Source organism: Stegostoma tigrinum, chromosome 24 (genome assembly GCF_030684315.1).
Source record: "Stegostoma tigrinum isolate sSteTig4 chromosome 24, sSteTig4.hap1, whole genome shotgun sequence".
NCBI lineage: Eukaryota > Metazoa > Chordata > Chondrichthyes > Orectolobiformes > Stegostomatidae > Stegostoma > Stegostoma tigrinum.
In genome coordinates, this window is record NC_081377.1 from 17815696 (window position 1) to 17836754 (window position 21059).

General features: G+C 42.4%; 1 protein-coding gene across 2 annotated transcripts; it reads right to left on the minus strand.

Moving 5' to 3' along the window:
- Nucleotides 1–4078: 4078 nt before the first annotated feature.
- LOC125465061 (interferon alpha-inducible protein 27-like protein 2A) lies at nucleotides 4079–19188 on the minus strand. 2 transcript variants are annotated; one of them, XM_048558143.2, is made up of 6 exons: nucleotides 18992–19170; nucleotides 15616–15746; nucleotides 11576–11602; nucleotides 10300–10335; nucleotides 7109–7270; nucleotides 4079–5660 (listed from the first exon to the last, which is right to left on the minus strand). In XM_048558143.2, exons 2-6 carry the CDS (start codon nucleotides 15671–15673, stop codon nucleotides 5554–5556), a joined length of 390 nt encoding a protein of 129 aa, XP_048414100.1. In that variant the 5' UTR covers nucleotides 15674–15746; nucleotides 18992–19170; the 3' UTR covers nucleotides 4079–5553. The 2 variants fall into 2 exon arrangements, with proteins under 2 accessions (XP_048414100.1, XP_059510248.1); XM_059654265.1 differs by lacking the exon at nucleotides 10300–10335 and having other exon boundaries at nucleotides 18992–19188.
- Nucleotides 19189–21059: the final 1871 nt, after the last annotated feature.

The following is a 21059-nucleotide window of genomic DNA, read 5'->3' on the forward strand; positions in this document are numbered from 1 at the left end:
TCACCTTCACTAGAAGATTAAAACTACAATGAAAGTAACTAGCATCAATACAAACAATACAACAATAGGGTATATCATCAAATTAACAATCACAACGGCCTTTGGGGACCAATTCTTAAATACCTATCCCACCCTGATGTACGGTCAAGCCCGTTATGGAACCAGCAAATTGTGCCATGTGACTGAGGCAATATCATCTACATACCTTTTCAGTTAATCTATTTACATAATTTGTCTCTAAAATGCAGTATTTTCCAGATTCAAGTTCATTAATTTGTGTTTTTTTTAATTCAGACTCCTATCCACAGAGCCCCACACCATCTCAGTCTTAGCTCAGCCTTTTTTCACATACACTAACTGTCCTAACATGTTACAATTAAACCTACTGATTTAGTCATACAAATGCTCAAGATGGGGTATTCTGTATGTCATCTGATGGGGCCTTTCAATCAGTTCACCACTGCTCCTCCCAGAATCCATAATCTTTCATTTCTGTAACATTTAGACACACTAACCAATCACATTGTTTACTTTGATTGTAATTGTTTTTACGACCTTTTCTCGAATACTACTTTCATTGTCAGTTTCTCTATGGATTTTGTGTCAGTGTCTTATCGTTTAAACTATGTTTTTGTGCTCTCCCAAGCCACACTAATCCTTTCGTTAAGTAGGTATACATGTCTGAAACCCATTCAGCAGTGCATTCTTTTTACCATCTCATGTTTGTAACCTCCGAGGTAACATATGCTTTTGCACACTGACATTGGTATTCCAAGACCATGTCACGCATTCATGACTCCCACACGATCTTAACAAATCAACTGTGAGGTTTTACTTATCTGTCCACATGGGTAGTGGCCTGATCACCAAATCAGTTCTTTTAAAATGAAAGACAAGGAAACAAACATCACCAAGAAAAAGTTATCAGTTTTGTGCTCTGTTCTAAACCTCCTTTCCACTACTGTAACATTTTAATCTGAATTGCCGCTTCTACCCATTATTCTAATTTTGTTTCATCTGCTGCCATCAGTCTCCACCCTTAATTACTTCGTCTCATTCAATTTTACAACTTAACTGTTACCACCATATTAAGTTCCAGAGATCTGTAGAAATTTGTAGTCCATGGAACATAATCTGATAATATCTTAAAACAGAAGTCAAACATTCCTGGTTGTTTCAAACAACATGCATTGTTTGTTCTTTTTCTAAGATGACCCACTGTTTTTCAAAGTTACTTGATAACTCATTTTAGATATTTGATATATCTCTATATAAATTTGTTCAAATTCAGTACTGTGTTTACTCCCTTGAAGTTACTAACCATATTTCTACACATTGAAACCACTGAGACTGTGTGCATGCACTTTATCACTTCCCAGGATCCCTTTAAATTATTGGGTAACCATCCCATTTAATTTTTTAGAATACTAGGTCATGTGACGCTTAATGTAGTTTTTGACATGATTAGCTTAAGTGTACTCAGGCTCAGTGGTATCGAGATTTCTAACACTCACTACAACTAATATTTCCACAGTACTTCCCCAGCACTGTAATGTGTTATTGATGAAGGGCTTGATGGGTTGAGGGTGCCTCATTCGTCACTAAGTTGTGACATTGAAAGTCTGCAAACGAGTTCACCCTTCAGTGTCTCCAATTTCTAAACAAACAAGTTCCGCCACTCCACATTAATTATTATTGATCTACTACGGATTCAAAAAGGGGGTGGGGTGTAAACTCCTGCACATAATTATATCATCTGCCTCTTCTCCTCCTTCAAGGAAGGAAAAGCCCAGCCCTTTGTTAAATTTGCCTTTCCGAAACTCCTCACCCGCAGAGAGCTGCATTTTCAACATTTCAATGTCCCTATCACTTGCATATTAATAAGGAGTCAATCTTATCATCCAGAATTAAAGATTCACTCATGTTAAAACAGTATTTGGAAGTTCAATTTGACCAGGAAATGTAATTCTAAACATGGTAATTTCTGGAATTAAAATTCACCTGAGTCCAAACACAACATGGAGCCAATTCCAAAAGATAAATTTTTAGCAAGCTTTACAGCCAAATTTTTGAATCAACATTTTGCATATTTTTGCTTTACATAACCACTGATGGTTTCTTAAAAGGGCATTGTATTAACCATACATGTCCCATGTTGATGCAGGCACACAACACACTTTCAAATCACCATACATTCCCAAAATGCAAACTAGCTTCAAAGTAACCGCAGATCTCAAGCTCCAGGGAACAAAACACAAAATGACGGTTAGCAACCAACAAACAAAAGTGCATTCAAACCAGACCACAAAGAGTTAACATTTCTGCAAGGTTCAGTGCACTTGCACATTGCAGAAACCTGGACTCCAGCTCTCTCTTTTTCCAGTTATAACTGTCCCACATCCTTTTGAGGGTCCTAACTGGGCTAACATGTTAGCTACAGACCTGAATCCAGAGTCTACCACATTCCATCCTGGAATACGGAAGGTCTCCAGAGCACCAGTTTGTTTTTCTCTCTCTTACACATTTTCCCAAATAGCATCCTCATCACCAAAAATGTCTTAGATCACAGAGTGTATACAAGCAGTTCTTTTCAGATTCGGCTAAATCATTTTTAGAGAAAGCTCGACAACAGCTGAAAGATGAACATTTTTTGAGTAATAATAAAAGAAAGCAAGGAACATTTATTAAGTAAATAAAAATAGTGAAAAAGAGAGTAAAAAGCATTAGGCTTCATGCCCTTCTGCACATTGGGACCCCTCTGTGGACAGCTGGACTAGAGGCTGAGGTTGTTCCTGGTACTGTTCGTGATCCCAGTCCGAGGTGAAGTCCAGTGACTTGGAAAAAAAATTTTTCTCTCTTATACAGTGTAATAAATGCGAGGCACAGAAAAAAGACATTGAATGTGCCAGCTTTGGCATGTACAGGAATGTTCACAGAACTCAAAGTTATGCAGCTGTCAAACATCATCAACAATTTTAGCCCTTCAGCCCATCCAAACACAGGTGTACCTGAATTAAGGTAAAACACAGTTTGGACAGAACCAAACCTTAGAAGTACTCAGCAAAGAACGACCACTTCAGTCCAATGATCCAGAAAAAGTAGTGAACGTTGTGTGACATAAACATTTGGGGTGAAGCTGCATGCTGTTGAAACTGATGTTAGAGTTTGAGTCAAACAGCTGCATTGAATGTTCCATAATGTGATATGATCCCAGCTAATGTTATGACTGGACAAGACAAATCCCAGAGTCTGTCAATCTAGTTTGATAGATCATAGTTTGTTTTGTTTTGCAAGGTCTTTCACTGAAAGCATACAATGCTGCATGTTTTGTTTTAACAGTAAGACAGAAGTGTATCACCCAAAAGAAATGGACATAAAATAAATCAAGCAATTTCAATTTTAAAAATTAATTAATGCACTGTAGCCGTTGCTGTCTTGGCCTGCATTTATTGCCTCCCTAGCTAACCTTGAGGAAATAGACATGAGCTACCTTCTTGAACTGCTGCAGTCTATTAAGTGTAGGTAGATCCTCAATGCCATTGGAAGAGGGAAGATACAGACTTTTGATCCAGTGACTGGGCTTGGAAAGGTGCTGTTTATAGAGCCTTGGTGAATTTTTGCAGTACATCTTGTAGATAGTACATGGTTTGGACCAAGCACTGGAAAATATTTGACTGACTCACACTTGTTGGGCCAAAGGGCCATTCTCTGTGCTGCACACCTGGAGGTCTGCACTGCTGCTTATCTAAGTAAATACTATGGAAAATTGTACTGCTAAAAGTAAAGGTAAATTTTAGAGCACCTACACTGTGAAATCACAGCCTTCAATTTCTTGCAAATGCCTTAAATATTACCCGACATATGTTGGAGTTACTTGTCAACTTGAACGTCAACTGACCTATGTAGGAACAGCATCACACTTTCTGCAATGCGGAATAGAGATAGCAAACTGAAAGGACTCTGCTGGGCTATAATACTTAATAGGTTTAATTCACTCAACTCTGAAACTTGGCATTAAGTAGTCTCTGGAATTTTTCATTTTCTTGATTCCACAGAATAACATTAGAAAGTCAAATCATGAGCAAACTAAAGTGCACGAGATATAAATTTTTAATTGAAGCATAAAAGGAACAAAAGATTATAAAGCAGCAACAAACATTGTTTCACTTATTAAAATATTCTTTCATATTTCTGCTTGAAATGAACTGTAGTTAAATGATGCCATGAGCTGCTTGCATCTGGTGAGAGAAATTGCTGGACAAATGTTGCCTCCAGATGGTAAGATTTCTGAATGGAAGCGGCTATGAGGTTTAAAATTGTTCGTCAAACAGAATGCAATAACCACTGCTTGCATTTACACAACATGTTTTAATGTTGGAAAACATCTCACAAAGTTCCGCTGAGGTGTCATGAGAGCCAAAGAAGGAGATTTTAAGAGTAGCCCAAAATCTTGGTTAGCACATTGGGTTCAAAGGGAAAAATAAATCCCAAAACAAGTGCTATATTAGTTTTTGATAAATGTTTGGCTCCACAAGTTGACTGAAATCGGGTTACTGTGATATTAACACCATCTCAGATTTTATTTGTAGAGGCAATACATACGTTTAGCATCTCAAATCATTCTGACATAAGATATCACAGACATTGAGTTTTTGAGACTTGTACATCAGCCATAAGATTTGTGCTTTGAGATGTATGCTTCATTTGTCAAATATCCCCGCATCTCCACAAAAACATACTTTTCATGAAACCCGTGGAAATCCAGTTATATCCCCAAGTATTACGGAAAAGCTGTAGGGTGATTGGGGATCTATGACAATAAAGTCATCAATAACTGGTATTCATGTAACACTTTTAAGAGTAACAAAGCATTCCAAATGGCTTTACAAAAGCATGATCGGTCCCCATTTGTTGCACAAGAGGAGATATTGCAACAGATCGATACTATTACAGTTTAAAGATAACCTTAAAGTATAGTACCCTGACTCCTGACAGACAAGCTTCATTCTTGTCATGAACTGCAGCAGCATTGAGATTACATTCAGTGGGGCAATTTCAGCATCACAGACACTTACGATTTCTATGAAATGTAGTCATCGATCTGAATATTTGCATTCCCTCCCCAAGGGTAATGTGGGTCTATGTGCCTACAGCACATGCACTGCAGCAGTTCAAGAAGGCTGCTATCACTACCATTTTCTCAAGGGAAACTCAGGACAGGCAAAAGTGCTAGAAAGCCAGCAATATCCACATCTGATGAATGGACCAGTTACGGAACAACATCCAAAGCAACACAGAAGATTTTTTAACTCACTTCTAATTGAGAAGATAGCTAACGGGGTATCAAAACAGCAGAAAGAGAACAGAAACACCTATACTTAAAAGTATTTTGAAATTATTAACCTATAAACTGGTGAGCAGATAAAAACAAATTGCTACTTCATTGCTTATTATCTTATGCTATATTATTGCTTCAGTCCCTCATTTAACAAATAAATCCTGACTAGCGGCCTAATTCCTTCTAAGTATCTACTTTAAAGTAGCTTGTGGGCTTTAGGGTTCATCTGCAGAATCCTGAAAAAGTGCTTTTCCAGCGTAGCCAGCAAATGCACCGATACTTCCTACGACAGCAGTACCAGCAAAAGAGAGTCCAGCAGCTCCTGTGAGGAATAAAAAAGAACATTGTATTAATTTTCACCCATGGTTAACATGCATCAATATCATTGCCTTGAATCCCGCATCACCGCTCCCACTCCCCCCGATCGGCCCATGGCACCCCCGCCCCCCCCCCCCCCGCCACAGCCCGAGACCGCCATGCAGATCATTCTGCGCTGTGATCCATTTTGCATAATGAAGCGACATGTTCCAGGTCTCCAATCTTGAACAAAGAAAGGCTGCTGAGCAGCTGATAAAAATTGGCTTTCCAGCTAAATGAGCAACTGATTTAAAAGGAACAAGTAAATGGGTGTGAAATTGTTTGTCTGTCATTTTACAATACATAATTGTAGAAGTTATTTCAAAATATAAATGAGAGAAATGTCTTTTTCTAATTGCTTCATTGATGAGTTTCACTTCAAATTAACTATTGAGTTCCTATTATTTAGATACCCATTTGGACTTTATCCAGTAATGCATTCAGCAAACATGATCTACCTCTGCCCTCATATGAAGACTGATTGCCTTGTGCGTGAAAATCAATAGAACCCCAACCCGACTCAAAAATCTTTACTCTGTGTACATTTAGAGGCATGAAATAAAGGTTTTTTTAAATCACGTGTCAGATGTGGATATTGCTGGCTGTCTAGCATTTTTGCCCATCTCTCGTTGCCTTTGAAAAGGTGATGGTGAGCTGCCTTCTTGAACTGCTGCAGTCCATGTGCTGTAGGTACACGGGGCCCTTCGAGAGGGAATTCAGGACATTGACCCATCAACAGCGAAAGAATGGTGCTATATTTCCAAGTCAGTGGCTTGGAGCGGAACTTGCAGGAGATGGTGTTCCCATGCATCTGCTAGCTATCTCCTTCTAGATGGAAGTTATCATGGACTTGGAAGGTGTTGTCTAAGCGTCTTTCATGAATTTCTGCAGTGCATCTTGTATCTTGTACAAACTGCTGCTACTGAGCATCGGTGGTGGAAGGAGTGGATGCTTGTAGGTGTGGTGTCAATCAAGCATGCTGTTTTATCCTGGGTGGTGTGAACCGTCTTGAGTCTTATTGGAATTACAACCATCCAGGCAAGTGGGCAGTATTCGATCACACTCTTGGCTTGGTGGACAGATCTTGGGAGTCAGGAGGGGAGTCCCTTACTGCTCTGACCTGTTTTTGTTGCCATTGTGTTCACACAGCAAGCCAGTTGAGTTTCTGGTCAATAGTAACTCCAAGGATATTGATAGTGGGGAATTTTGTGATGGTAAAACGATTGAATTTCGGGGTGGTGGGGGTGGTTACATTGTCTCTTTTTGAAGATGATCATTGCCTGACATTTCTGTGGCATGAATGTCACTTTGCCAATTGTCAGCTGAAGGTGATGAACCAGTGATTATATTCACATCAATCTTTATGACTGTTCAATTTAGTTTTACAAAACAAAAAACACTTTGAAGTCATACCAATAGACTGGAGGGTTGCTACAAAGCTACCTGTAGCTACCCCTCCTCCGCCAGCAACTGCAGCCACTGACATTAATTTTGCTCCTAAGGATCCAGCTGCTATTCCAGCACCAGTGAAACCAGCAGCAGCAACGACAACAGGGGCAGCAATCACAGCAGCAACTGCAAAATAGAACAAAGGCAGTCGATAAGAGATCGCAGCTTCAACTAATCCAGCAAAAAGATTCCCCATGTCCAATGCCCTTAGAAAGAATAAAGACAGCCTTTGTGTAATGGCAGCATTATTCCAATACAGCACCAACTTTTGAAGGGTTCAACATCATGTCAATTGTTTGCATTTTCAAATTCCAACAGGGAGCAAGGCTAGCCCCCTAAAATTTATAGAATAGAATCAGAATAAACATGAAGCACAGAAGGCATTCAAACCATCATGGCTGTGTTATTGTTTTGGAAGAACAGTCACACTTGGTGCCTCATGCCCACGTAATACACATAGCCTGTAAGTACCTAACACTATTTTTGAAGTCAATTTCCACATGTTTTCAGGTTGCAAGTTCATGATTCAAACATCACAAATGTAATATCATCTCTCCTCATCTTCGTGATCTTTTCCAATCATGCTCAATGAATTCCAGTTCTGGCCGACCCATTGCCTCCGCCTGCTCCTGCCCCACCGAACTCATCTCCACCTATCTGGACTCCATTTTCTCCCCTTTGGTCCAGGAACTCCGACCTACGTCCGTGACACCACCCACACTCTCCACCTCCTCCAGAACTTCCAATTCCCTGGCCCCCAACACCTCATTTTCACCATGGACGTCCAGCCCCTATACACCTGTATTCCTCATGCAGATGGCCTCAAGGCCCTCCGCTTCTTCCTGTCCCGCAGGCCCGACCAGTCCCCCTCCACCGACACCCTCATCCGCCTAGCCGAACTCGTCCTCATCCTCAACGACTTCTCTTTCGATTCCTCCCACTTCCTACAGACCAAGGGGGTGGCCATGGGCACCCACATGGGCCCCAGCTATGCCTGCCTCTTTGTAGGTTATGTGGAACAGTCCCTCTTCCGCACCAACACAGGCCCCAAACCCCACCTTTTCCATTGATGACTGTATCGGCGCCGCCTCTTGCTCCCCTGAGGAGCTCGAACAGTTCATCCACTTCACCAACACCTTTCACCCCAATCTCAAGTTCACCTGGGCCATCTCCAACACATCCCTCACCTTCCTGGACCTCTCAGTCTCCATCTCAGGTAACCAGCTAGAAACTGATGTTCATTTCAAGCCCACCGACTCCCGCAGCTACCTAGAATACACCTCCTCCCACCCACCCTCCTGCAAAAATTCCATCCCCTATTCCCAATTCCTCTGCCTCCACCACATCTGTTCCCAGGATAAGACATTCCACTTCGGCACATCCCAGATGTCCAAGTTCTTCAAGGACCGCAAATTTCACCCCGTAGTAGTGGAGAACGCCCTTGACCGCGTCTCCCGCATTTCCAGCAACACATCCCTCACACCCTGCCCCCGCCACAACCGCCCCAAGAGGATCCCCCTCATTCTCACACACCCCCCCCACCAACCTCCGGATACAACGTATCATCCTCTGACACTTCCGCCATCTACAATCTGACCCCACCACCCAAGACATTTTTCCATCCCCACCCTTGTCTGCATTCCAGAGAGACCACTCTCTCCGTGACTCCCTTGTTTGCTCCACACTGCCCTCCAACCCCACCACACCCGGCACCTTTCCCTGCAACTGCAGGAAATGCTACACTTGCCCCCACACCTCCTCCCTCACCCCTATCCCAGGCCCCAAGATGACTTTCCATATTAAGCAGATGTCCACCTGCACATCTGCCAATGTAGTATACTGTATCCACTGTACCCAGTATGGCTTCCTCTACATTGGGGAAACTAAGTGGAGGCTTGGGGACCGCTTTGCAGAACACCTCCGCTAGGTTCGCAACAAACAACTGTACCTCCCAGTCACGAACCATTTTAACTGCCCCTCCCATTCCTCAGATGACATGCCCATCATGAGCCTCCTGCAGTGTCACAATGATGCCACCCGTAGGTTGTAGGAACAGCAACTCATATTCCGCTTGGGAACCCTGCAGCCCAATGGTATCAATGTGAACTTCACAAGCTTCAAAATCTCCCTCCCCAACTGCATCCCAAAATCAGCCCAGTTTGTCCCCTCCCCCCACTGCAACACACAACCAGCCCAGCTCATCCCCTCCCCCTACTGCATCACAAAACCAGCCCAGCTCATCCCCGCCTCCCTAACCTGTTCCTCCTCTCACCTATCCCCTCCTCCCACCTCAAGCCGCACCTCCATTTCCCACCTACCATCCTCATCCTGCCTCCTTGACCTGTCCGTCCTCCCCTGACTGACCTATCCCCTCCCCACCTATAATCTCCTCTCCACCTATCTTCTCCTCTATCCATCTTCGGTCCGCCTCCCCCCTCTCCCTATTTATTTCAGAACCCTCTCCCCATCCCCTTCTCTAATGAAGGGTCTAGGCCCGAAACGTCAGCTTTTGTGCTCCTTAGATGCTGCTTGGCCTGCTGTGTTCATCCAGCTTCACACTTTGCTATCTTGGATTCTCCAGCATCTGCAGTTCACATTATCTCAAATTCCAGTTATGAGCCCAGTTGTTCTGTTCTAACTACCCTCTAACTGTTTTGAGAGACTTATTGAATAATTATCAACTTTTATTGACTTGCACTATCTCCTTCATGAATTTTAGTATGTCAACATCAAAGTTTCTCTGTTCATACATTCAGTTCAGCTTGATAATTTAGTTTTGTGTTGAGGGTGTCCTGGGTTGTCAGTGGTGTGAGTTTTTAAATTTGCTTGTTGGACGAGAGTGTCTTTTTAGCCTGTCCCTAGTTTCCCTTGAGAAGATGGTGGTGAGTTGCTGCATTGATCTGCAGGGGAGACATAAACCAAGGTGCTCACTATCTGTTGACATTACTCGAAGAACAGCAGAAGTTCTCCTGGGCAAATATCTTCATTCAACAAATATCACTGAAAACAAATGATCTACTCTTGTGGAATATTCCAATGCCCAGATCACTTCCCACAAAACAGCAGTGAGTAGATATATTCAACTGTTTAGAGAGCATCTGTGGACATTGTGTGAAGGTGTTAAGGGAGAGTATGAATGCAGGTTGTTTCTTTACCTGCTCCTCCTGCAATCCAGGCAGCTGTTGACCAATCTGTAACACATGTGGAAAACACTAATAGCAGAAGAGCTTCAAAAACTGATAAAGGCTATTATTTGAAATCAGTAATGAAGTCAAACAGTCAAGTTAAATATCAAACATCACTTTATCAGTTTGTGCAATGCGCAGACATATTCTCCTCAACGTGAGTACTAATAATATCAAGGGTATGTTAACATTCAAAACTACAAGCTCAAAGCCCAGTCATGTGGCACTGCCTCCAGAGTTTTCATTGTTCATTAAACCTGTTACAGGAGCTTAGTTTTTCCTATCCTCAATCCTATTGGACTCAGAATTAGTTTGAGACTCAAACCTGGAGAGTAGCAGACTGGTCTTCTCCTTTTGGGGAGCTTTCGTCAATGAGGTGAGGTGACAAGGGGTTTGGGAGCTGGTGGTCAGGATTGCAGACAGACCCCAAATAGTATTCTCAATACAGGATTACTTAATGTGCTTTTTTTTAACCAAATGCCAGGCTACTCCTATCAAGTTCTACAGCTGGGGGTCCTGTTAAAGTTAAGTTAACTAACTTAATGAAAACTAATCATCTAAACTGAACTATCATCTCTGCTTCTCCCTCGACACATGATGCCAGAAATGCTGACAGCTTTTCTGGAATTTCCTGTTTTTAGGAAAACATGCTTCCTAGATCGGTGAACGCTGATGGCTGGACAGACATGATTTGAAGTAAAATGCTGCCCTGGGTCATTTCTCTTCTAACCTATGAGAAAAAAAAAAGTAACTGGAGTGCTCAAATGACATTAAACAGTGCAGTAAACAATACTGGGCAAAAGGAAAGTGAACCGAAACAGAAGTTGGCGGAAAAGCTCAGCAGGTCTGGCAGCACCTGTTAAGATAAATGTCAGAGTTAACGTTTCGGGTCCGGTGACCCTCCCTCAGAACCCAGTTCTGTCACCGGACACCAGAGCCGAAACGTTAATTCTGACGTTTTCTTCACAGATGCTGCCGAACCTGCTGAGCTTTTCCACCTACTTCTGTTTTTGTTCCGGGCTTATGGCATCCACAGTTCTTTTGGTCTCCATTTCCTCAGCTCTGCTTACTCTCAGCTTGCAGAATACACATGAAAAAGACTGTTTAACGAAAAGCAAAGATGTTCCTCTCAACAACATAAATAATACACCTGCTTTATATTATTCTGGACTCCACAGCCATAGACAGTGCAGAAGTGAGTGCATCTGAGGAATGGGATGCCGCTGGGGGAAAAAGCCAGGATTACCTGTCTCACTTGTTGATGAGCTTGAACCTGTAAAAGGATGCAATTAATAACAGAATGAGAACAATTTATTTTGGCTCTTTTAAAAACAATTATTTGAATGTGTATCAATCTGATTTCATAACTTACTGATATTGAGTCAGAGAATGTTGTCTTACATTTATATGGTACCCTGTCACATCCTGAGCATAACCCAAAGCATTTTGCAAACAGTGGATGATTTCTTTTTAATCACACAGAGATTTACAGAACATCCCTGGCATATGTAAGACTTTTAGGATAATGGGCCAGAACTTCCAAGGAGTGGCAATGATCTAAAAGCTCTGCACTTCTGATAAGAGACTACATTTTGTTCTGAAATTATAAGATTCAGAATCACAGACAACCACCATGTCAGCTGTTGTTGAATATTAAGGAAATATGAGTTAAATGTGAGGTTGGGGTGCCAGATGGGTAGTGGGTGGGACATACTGCATCAAGTAAGTGTGTGTGTGTGTGTGTGTGTGTGTGTATGCCAGGTGGGTAGGATGCCAAATTGGCGTAGACTGAGAGTGATCCAATGTTCAGTGTAGGGTTGGGAGTTGTCTGGTCTACTGAGAGGAAGGGGAGGGGTGTATACTTGGGCCAGGAGGGAATGAGGTCTGGCAACAGGGTAGAGGATGGTGGTATATAAGTAAATTCTGGCCAGAGTGGGGCAACAATGGGTGGTGAGTCCACAGAGATGTAGGTGCACAGTGGTCCATGGATCAGAGGAAGTGGCAGTGAGAAGGCCCAAGCTGGGTTAAAGAGGGCTAGATGTAGGCGAGTGTAAATTGGGTTCAGACTGGGGCTAAGGGGCTAGCTGGTCTGGAGAAGGGGTGAGAGTGTTTGATCTTTGGGGGAAGAGTGGGTAATGTCAGGTCAGAATTTGGGGGTTGTAAGTTGTCGACAGGAAATATACTTGGAGGTATGAAATAATTGTGGAATCAGTTGAATACTTACATAAGAGTAAGACTAGGTATTTAATAGTCTAACATTCCTGAATAATTATTTACTCGATCTAATTCGAGACCTCTGACTTCAATTGATACTTTTACGAGGTTCAAAGCAGCAAGGAGTTTGCTACTATGGGGATTCTACAGAGGCTTCACACACAAGTCCCAACTATGATGGGATAGTGACTGTCTTGCCGTTGGAAATATGAACAAATTACACTTTAAAGTGTATTAGTACATGATCTCTGATGTGTTTAATCAGTATTATCTGTCTTACCCAATGATGAGCTTGAAACTATAAGGGATATAAATAATAACAGAATGAAAATATTTTCTTTTCATCTTTAAAAAAATGTTTTTCACACACACACAGTCACATGTCACAGGCAGTCAGGGAATATGACTTTACATTTATATAGCATCTCATCATATCCTCAGGATGGCACAAAACATTTTGCAATTAATGGATTACTTTGTGATAGCACAATTATTTATTGTAAGATTTTCAGGATAATGGCCCAGATCTTCTAAGGTGTTCTCTTACAGTGCAGAACGGATATACAAACCATGGCCACTTTTCACAGAAGATAGCTAGTAGGTTCTGAAATTTGAAGGTCGAGAATCAAAAACAGCCTCTCTAACAGCTGCTGTCAAATTGTAAGTTTGAGTTTAGGGTGCCCAATGGGTAATGGGAAGGGTGCCAGGTAGTTTGGTTATCAGTGGGATGAGGTGCCAAGTAGCTAGGGCTAGAGTACTAGGTGAGTAAGGGTGGGGTGCCAGGTCAGTAGTTTGCCAGGTGGTTAGAGCATAGGATGCAAAATGGGTTGAAGCCAGACAGTAATGCAGTACTTGAGGTAAGTAGAGGTGGTTAGAAGATATTTGGTCCAGTAAGGAGATTATCTGGTCGCAGAGGTGGTCAGGGCTGGTGGCAGAGCATCTGGCCATAAATGGCTGGTGGAGCATTGGGTGGCAGCACAGATATATCATGCCCAGAGTGGGGAAAGAGCTTTCAGTTCCACAGAGGGAGAAGTGGGATCGAGTTGGCTGTGGGTCTGGAGCAAGGAAAAGGCAGTATTAGGCCCAGAGTGGGAGAAGGGTTGAGCAGGCCTGGAGCATGGCTGGGCTGGTGGATCCTGGGGAGACAGGGGGATGGCAGGTCAGGAACTGAGGTTTCTAAGTGGGCTGGTGGACGTAGAGTTAGGGATTGGTGAGCTAACTAAGGGGCTTATTAAATGTTTATTCAGGAATGAGACTAGGCATTTAAAAGTCTAACTTTTTTGAGTAATTATTTACCGAACTTCATTGGAATTCCCTAGACTCTTTGGCTTAAATTGATACATTTAAACAGCTCTAAGCACAGAGGAATTGTACAATAAAAAATTTAACTTGCTGAGTAATTCTTTTGGAGTTTGCAATGATCAGGATTCCGCAAGGTCCTCGTGTGCAAATCTATCAACAGTGAAATAATGACTGTTTGACTATTGGCGAGTTGGACGTGTTCCACTACAACCTTTGTGTAATCTCACAATTATTACAAACAAAATATATTTTAAAGTGTATCGTTACACCATCTCTTATGTATCGAATCACTGTAAATCCCAAAAGGAATGATCTGTGATTTCCTGATTTTTTATCTGTAGAAACGAAGCAACTGTATTCTAATTCTATGCTTTTCAAAGTGGCATGAAAAATCCTTGATATTGTATCTCATCCATGGCCTTCCATCCCAGCTAAATGTGCATCGTGAGTCAATTATTCCTGATTGCTGCATGCTCCTCATAAACATTATGTTTGATGCCGTTCGAAGTTGATCACGTTGATAAATCCTGAACTTTCTGTACTGATAACATCTGAGTCAATTCGTAGAATTTCTAAATGGATTTTCTTCAATGGAAATTCAGCTTCAACAATTCTTTCTTTTCTTTCTCCTCACTTTCTGATGACTGAAAATTCCTCTTCCCACCACTGTCATGTTTGGACAGGGTGGTGAAGAAGGCATTTTGCACACTTGCCTTCATTGGTCAGACCACTGAACATAGGAGTTGGGACATTATGATGAGGCTGTACAAAACATTGGCGAGGCCACTTTTGAAATACTGCGTTCAATTCTGATCGCCCTGCAATGGGAAGGTCGTTGTTAAACTAGAAAGGGTGCAGAAATAATTTACAAGGATGTTGCCAGGGTTGGAGAGTTTGAGTTATAAGCAGAGGCCAGATGGGCTGGGTTTTTTACCCTGGAGTGCAGGAGGTTGAGAGGTTGCCTTTAGAGATTTATAAAAACATGAGGGTCACAGATAGGGTGAATAGCAAAAAGTCTTTTTCCCAGGATAGGCCAGTCCGAAACTAGCGGTTTAATGTGAGAGGGGAAAGATTTAAAAGGGACTTGAGGGGTAACTTTTTCACACAAAGGATGATGTATGTATGGAATGACCTGCCAAAGGAAGTGTTGGAGGTGGATACAATTTCAACATTTAACAGACGCTTGGAAAGGTACATGAATAGGAACGATTTGGAGAGATACAGACCAATTTCAGTTAAATGGGCTGAGTAAAATTTTGAATGGCTGGTCAACATGGATGAGTTGGATCGAAGGGTCCGTTTACTGTGCTATATAACTCTGTGTGACTCACTCCACCATCCTGGTAGCGTTGTTACTCACTCATCCATTAGACTTCTTTACCTTCTCTAACTTGGATCTTTGAAGTCATTACCAAAGCAATTCCACCCGAACTCCATTCTGTTCTACCTGTGCAACTAATGTACAGTTCCCACCTCATCATGTAGGTTATGTTGGATTTCTAGAATCAAAGCAAAAAACTAGCCCCATCTTTACTTTCTTCTGTAACACTCTGAAATCCAAATTTTAAGTTATCTACTCAGAATTTACAAACTTCTTTGCTCAATCTATTCTCAAAAAATTGATAGGCATTTATTGCTCACTTGTTTCCCAACAATAAGTTATTTTTCTTTTTAAGAAAGGATATGATTCAATAAGATTGTGGGGAGGTCAAGCATAATATTGTAACTACTGAAAAGCATTCAGTATTGCCACATAAATCTACCACTCACCTGTGCTGAATGAAGCAGACAAGATCAAGATCAATACAATGTAGATCAGATGAAACATATTTCCATGAATTTTGAGGATGAATAATTAGAGAAATGCAGATTCTAGGTACAGCTGGAACACAACAATTTTCCTGCAAAGTTCAATACATGATGTAATCTCAATTAGAAAGGCTAAAAACGAGATCTTGACTGTGCTTTCCTATTTCAGCTGGTCACAAATGTATAACAAAATGTGGAGTCGGTTTAAATTATTTTCAAAATTTTCCAATAATAATCTTCAGTAACTTGTACAGTTGATAGGAAGGATTGATGTGAGTTTATTGGACTTTTAGCTGTCTTTTGATAAGGTCCACATCAAATATTAACATGTAAAGGGAAAGTGCGTGGGATTGGTTGCACTGACATGGATAGGGAACTGGTTCACAGACGGAAAACAGAAAATAGGAATAAAATGTTTTTTTTCTGAGCAGCTGGTAGTGACTACTGGATTACTGCATGGATCAATGATTGGGGCCAGCTATCCACAATATATATTAATGATTTAGATGAGGGAATTAAATGTAATATCTCCAAGTTTGCATATGACAAAGTTATGCGGGAAAGTAAATTGTGAGAAGGATACAGAGATGCTTCAGTGTGATTTAGACAATTTGAGGAGGTGTACAAATGTAATGCAGATGAAGTGGATAAATGTGAAGTTACACATTTGGGAACAGATTGGGAAAGTGGAAGGAGCAATAAGACCTGGGTGTCCTTGTACACCATTTACTGAAAGCAATCATACAGTTGCAGCAAGCAGTGAAGAAAGTCAATGGTATGTTGGCCTTCATAGCAAGAAGATACAAGTAGAGGAACAAGGTTTTCTTTTGCAATTGTACAGGGCATTAGTGAGACAATATCTGGGATAATGTATGCAGCTTTTGTCTCCTTATCTGCGGAAGATGTTCTAGTTATGGACGGAGTGCAGCAAGATTTACCAGACTGATTCTGGGATGGCTGGATTATGAATGATGAAGGATTGGATTGAGTAGGTCTAAGTTCATTGGCATTTTGAAGAATGAGGTGGAGGTGGGCATTGGTTCTCATAGAAATCTAGACAGAGTAAAAGCAGGAAGGATGTTCTTAATAACAAGGAGCCCAGATCAATGGGTCACAGTCTAAGAATATAGGAAAGGCCATTTCAGAATGAGATAAGAAGAATTTCCTCCACCTGGAGAGTGGTGAGCCTGTAGAATTCTGCCACAGAAAGTGATTGAGGTCTAAACATTGAATGTTTCCAAAAGGAGTTAGATATAATTCTTCGGGCTGGGGTAGGGAAAAAAAAAGCATAAGAGTACTGAGGTGAAGGGCCAGGCAGTATCAAGGTAACTGGGAGGCTGCAGAAAGCTTTGGACAGGTGAAGACAGTGGGCAGAGAAGTGGCAGATGGAATATAATGTGGGAAAAGGTGATGTTGCACACTTTGCTAAGATGGTTAGAGGCATAAACTATTTTCTAAATGGGGAAAGGCTTCGGAAATCTGAAGCATAAAGGGGCTTGGGAGTCCTAGTTGAGGGCTCTCTTAAGGTTAATATGTAGGTTCAATCAGCAGTTAGGAAGGCAAATGCAGTGTTAGCATTAATTTCAAGAGGGCTAGATTACAAGACCAAGGATGTCCTACTGAGGCTTTATAAGGCTCTGCTCAAACTGCATTTGGAATACCGTGAGCAGCTTTGGATCTCATATCTATGGAAGAATGCACTAGGATTGGAAGGGGTCCAGAAGAGGTTCACAAGAATGATCCTGGGAATGAAGAGCTTGTCATAAGAAGAACAGTTGGGGACTCTGGGTCTGCACTCAATAGAGTTTAGAAGTATGGGGAGATCTGATTGAAACTTAGAGAATACTGAGAGGCTGGAATAGACTGGATATGGTGAAGATGTTTTACTAATATGAGAGACCATGACCTTCTGGCACAGCCTCAGAGTGAATGGGGCGATCTTTCGAACTGAGATGAAAAGGAATTTCATCAGGAAGATGGTGGTTGGTCTGTGGAACTCATTGTCACAGAGGGCTGTGAAGGCTAAGTAATTGAGTGTATTCAAGATAGAGACAGATAGATAATCGATTAGAAAGGGGATCAAGGGTTATGGGGAGAAGGCAAAAGGGGTTGAGAAATGTATCAGACATGGGTGAATGATAGAGTAGACTCGATGAGCCGAATGTCCTAATTCTGCGCCTGTATCTTATCATCTTATAGATACAGCTTTGAATAAGGTTACCCCACATATCCATTCTGGTGAGCCCAAACATGATTGTTAATGAGGTAAGCTTAGACCATAGTGTATTAACAGTTTTAGACATTGCTAACGACTTCTGTATCTTTTCTTCGGGGGAAGTGCATTTCAGCTTGTGCAATTTGAAAGAGGAAAGGATTCAGTCTTAACTGACATCATGAGAATCTTAGTGCAGCAAACATGAAGAACAAATTTGCATGCAATCTGAAGCCCATCAAACTTAGGTAGGATCACTGAAGCTAACGGTGTCTGGAAGATCTCGGGCAATGTGCCCTCTTTATCAGATTGGCCTGAACAGGGGTCCCAAAAGGATGGAGTATAGGGGGCAGAAACAGGAAAACAATATTATATCAAATGAGTGGAGGTGCCTGTGTTGGAGTGGGGTGGACAGAGTCAGAAGTCACATAACACAAGGTCATAGCCCAACAGGTTTATTTGCACTGCTCCACCATCAGGTGAACCTGGTGTTGTATGACTTCCGGCATTAAATGAGGTAATTTTAGGTTGAATGTGCTTGCTACTTGCAGAACAGAATTTTTCAGGAACAGATTGTTAGATGACTACAGAAAATGAAATAATGAAACTTCGTATTGGGGAATAGAGGCTAAATTAAGTGCAATAGTGTGAGCTTGAGATATTGTGGAGCTGACTGAGGATTTCAGTCTGGAGTGAGTATGTTGCCTTGCCTATGTGCTTAATGCCAAAATCTTTTGCTTGAACCCAGCAAACTTGAGCGATTTTGTTATCGTAATGAAAAACACAACTGGGTGTGTTACTGCTTGTCACTCCAGAAATCAACAGCCATCAGCTTCAACCTTACACATGTAGAAACAAATTAGCAGATTCTAGAAACTGAATTGAAAACAAAAAATGCTGACGTGCAGGTTCAGATACCACTTTTTGTTTTCATGCGGGTTGCAGTTCAAAATTAGAGTCCAAAATTAAGAAAAAAAAACACACATGCATTGATACGTTATGAACAAATTGATGTAATCCTGCTATAATTTTAAGGGAATATGAAATAAAAATAATATTTCGATAAATGCATACTGTAGAACAGCTACACTGCCTGAAATCACTAACAGATTTCTCAGTCATTACCTGGATTGACGTTGGAATTATCCAAAGACAAACCGAAGCCGGGCTCAGGAGGAGTAGCTTTATGTTGGCTGAATCACAGAATATATAACAAACTGAGAGGATTTTACTGGGTCCTAATGCTCACTGACTTAAAAGTAATTCAATCTTTTGCAAGTTTAATTTTTCAACGAGAATAAATAGCTTCCAGTATTTTATTACTACAGTTTAATGGACAGCTAAGACAGGTCACTTACTTATGTCACTGTCTACTTTTTATACAATATCTCACTGAAAGTTAGATTCGAGAAATTCAAGCTGCCACATTAATTTCAGTTTCGTTTTTCTCAGAAATCCACTTGATGTTACTGCCAGCCCTTTGTTTCCAAGAGAAACTATAAACATTAAATGATGTCAATATTTTGGGTTGTGTTTTAAATTCTCTAACTATTAAGTTGAAAATCAGTCATTTCAATTGAAGTGAAAGACAGACAGTTTAAAATAGCACATGGATTGTCCTAAAATTTAGATGTACCACCATTCAGCAAACAGAGAATGAAGTTCAGAGATAATGGGAACTGCAGATGCTGGAAATTCCAAGATAATAAAATATGAGGCTGGATGAACACAGCAGGCCAAGCAGCATCTCAGGAGCACAAAAGCTGACGTTTCGGGCCTAGACCCTTCATCAGAGAGGGGGATGGGGGGAGGGAACTGGAATAAATAGGGAGAGAGGGGGAGGCGGACCGAAGATGGAGAGTAAAGAAGATAGGTGGAGAGGGTGTAGGTGGGGAGGTAGGGAGGGGATAGGTCAGTCCAGGGAAGACGGACAGGTCAAGGAGGTGGGATGAGGTTAGTAGGTAGCTGGGGGTGCGGCTTGGGGTGGGAGGAAGGGATGGGTGAGAGGAAGAACCGGTTAGGGAGGCAGAGACAGGTTGGACTGGTTTTGGGATGCAGTGGGTGGGGGGGAAGAGCTGGGCTGGTTGTGTGGTGCAGTGGGGGGAGGGGATGAACTGGGCTGGTTTAGGGATGCAGTGGGGGAAGGGGAGATTTTGAAACTGGTGAAGTCCACATTGATACCATATGGCTGCAGGGTTCCCAGGCGGAATATGAGTTGCTGTTCCTGCAACCTTCGGGTGGCATCATTGTGGCAGTGCAGGAGGCCCATGATGGACATGTCATCAAGAGAATGGGAGGGGGAGTGGAAATGGTTTGCGACTGGGAGGTGCAGTTGTTTGTTGCGAACTGAGCGGAGGTGTTCTGCAAAGCGGTCCCCAAGCCTCCGCTTGGTTTCCCCAATGTAGAGAAAGCCGCACCGGGTACAGTGGATGCAGTATACCACATTGGCAGATGTGCAGGTGAACCTCTGCTTAATGTGGAATGTCATCTTGGGGCCTGGGATGGGGATGAGGGAGGAGGTGTGGGGACAAGTGTAGCATTTCCTGCGGTTGCAGGGGAAGGTGCCGGGTGTGGTGGGGTTGGAGGGCAGTGTGGAGCAAACAAGGGAGTCACGGAGAGAGTGGTCTCTCCGGAAAGCAGACAGGGGTGGGGATGGAAAAATGTCTTGGGTGGTGGGGTCGGATTGTAAATGGCGGAAGTGTCGGAGGATAATGCGTTGTATCCGGAGGTTGGTAGGGTGGTGTGTGAGAACGAGGGGGATCCTCTTGGGGCGGTTGTGGCGGGGGCGGGGTGTGAGGGATGTGTCGCGGGAAATGCGGGAGACGCGGTCAAGGGCGTTCTCAATCACCGTGGGGGGGAAGTTGCGGTCCTTAAAGAACTTGGACATCTGGGATGTGCGGGAGTGGAATGTCTTATCGTGGGAGCAGATGCGGCGGAGGCGGAGGAATTGGGAATAGGGGATGGAATTTTTGCAGGAGGGTGGGTGGGAGGAGGTGTATTCTAGGTAGCTGTGGGAGTCGGTGGGCTTGAAATGGACATCAGTTACAAGCTGGTTGCCTGAGATGGAGACTGAGAGGTCCAGGAAGGTGAGGGATGTGCTGGAGATGGCCCAGGTGAACTGAAGGTTGGGGTGGAAGGTGTTGGTGAAGTGGATGAACTGTTCGAGCTCCTCTGGGGAGCAAGAGGCGGCGCC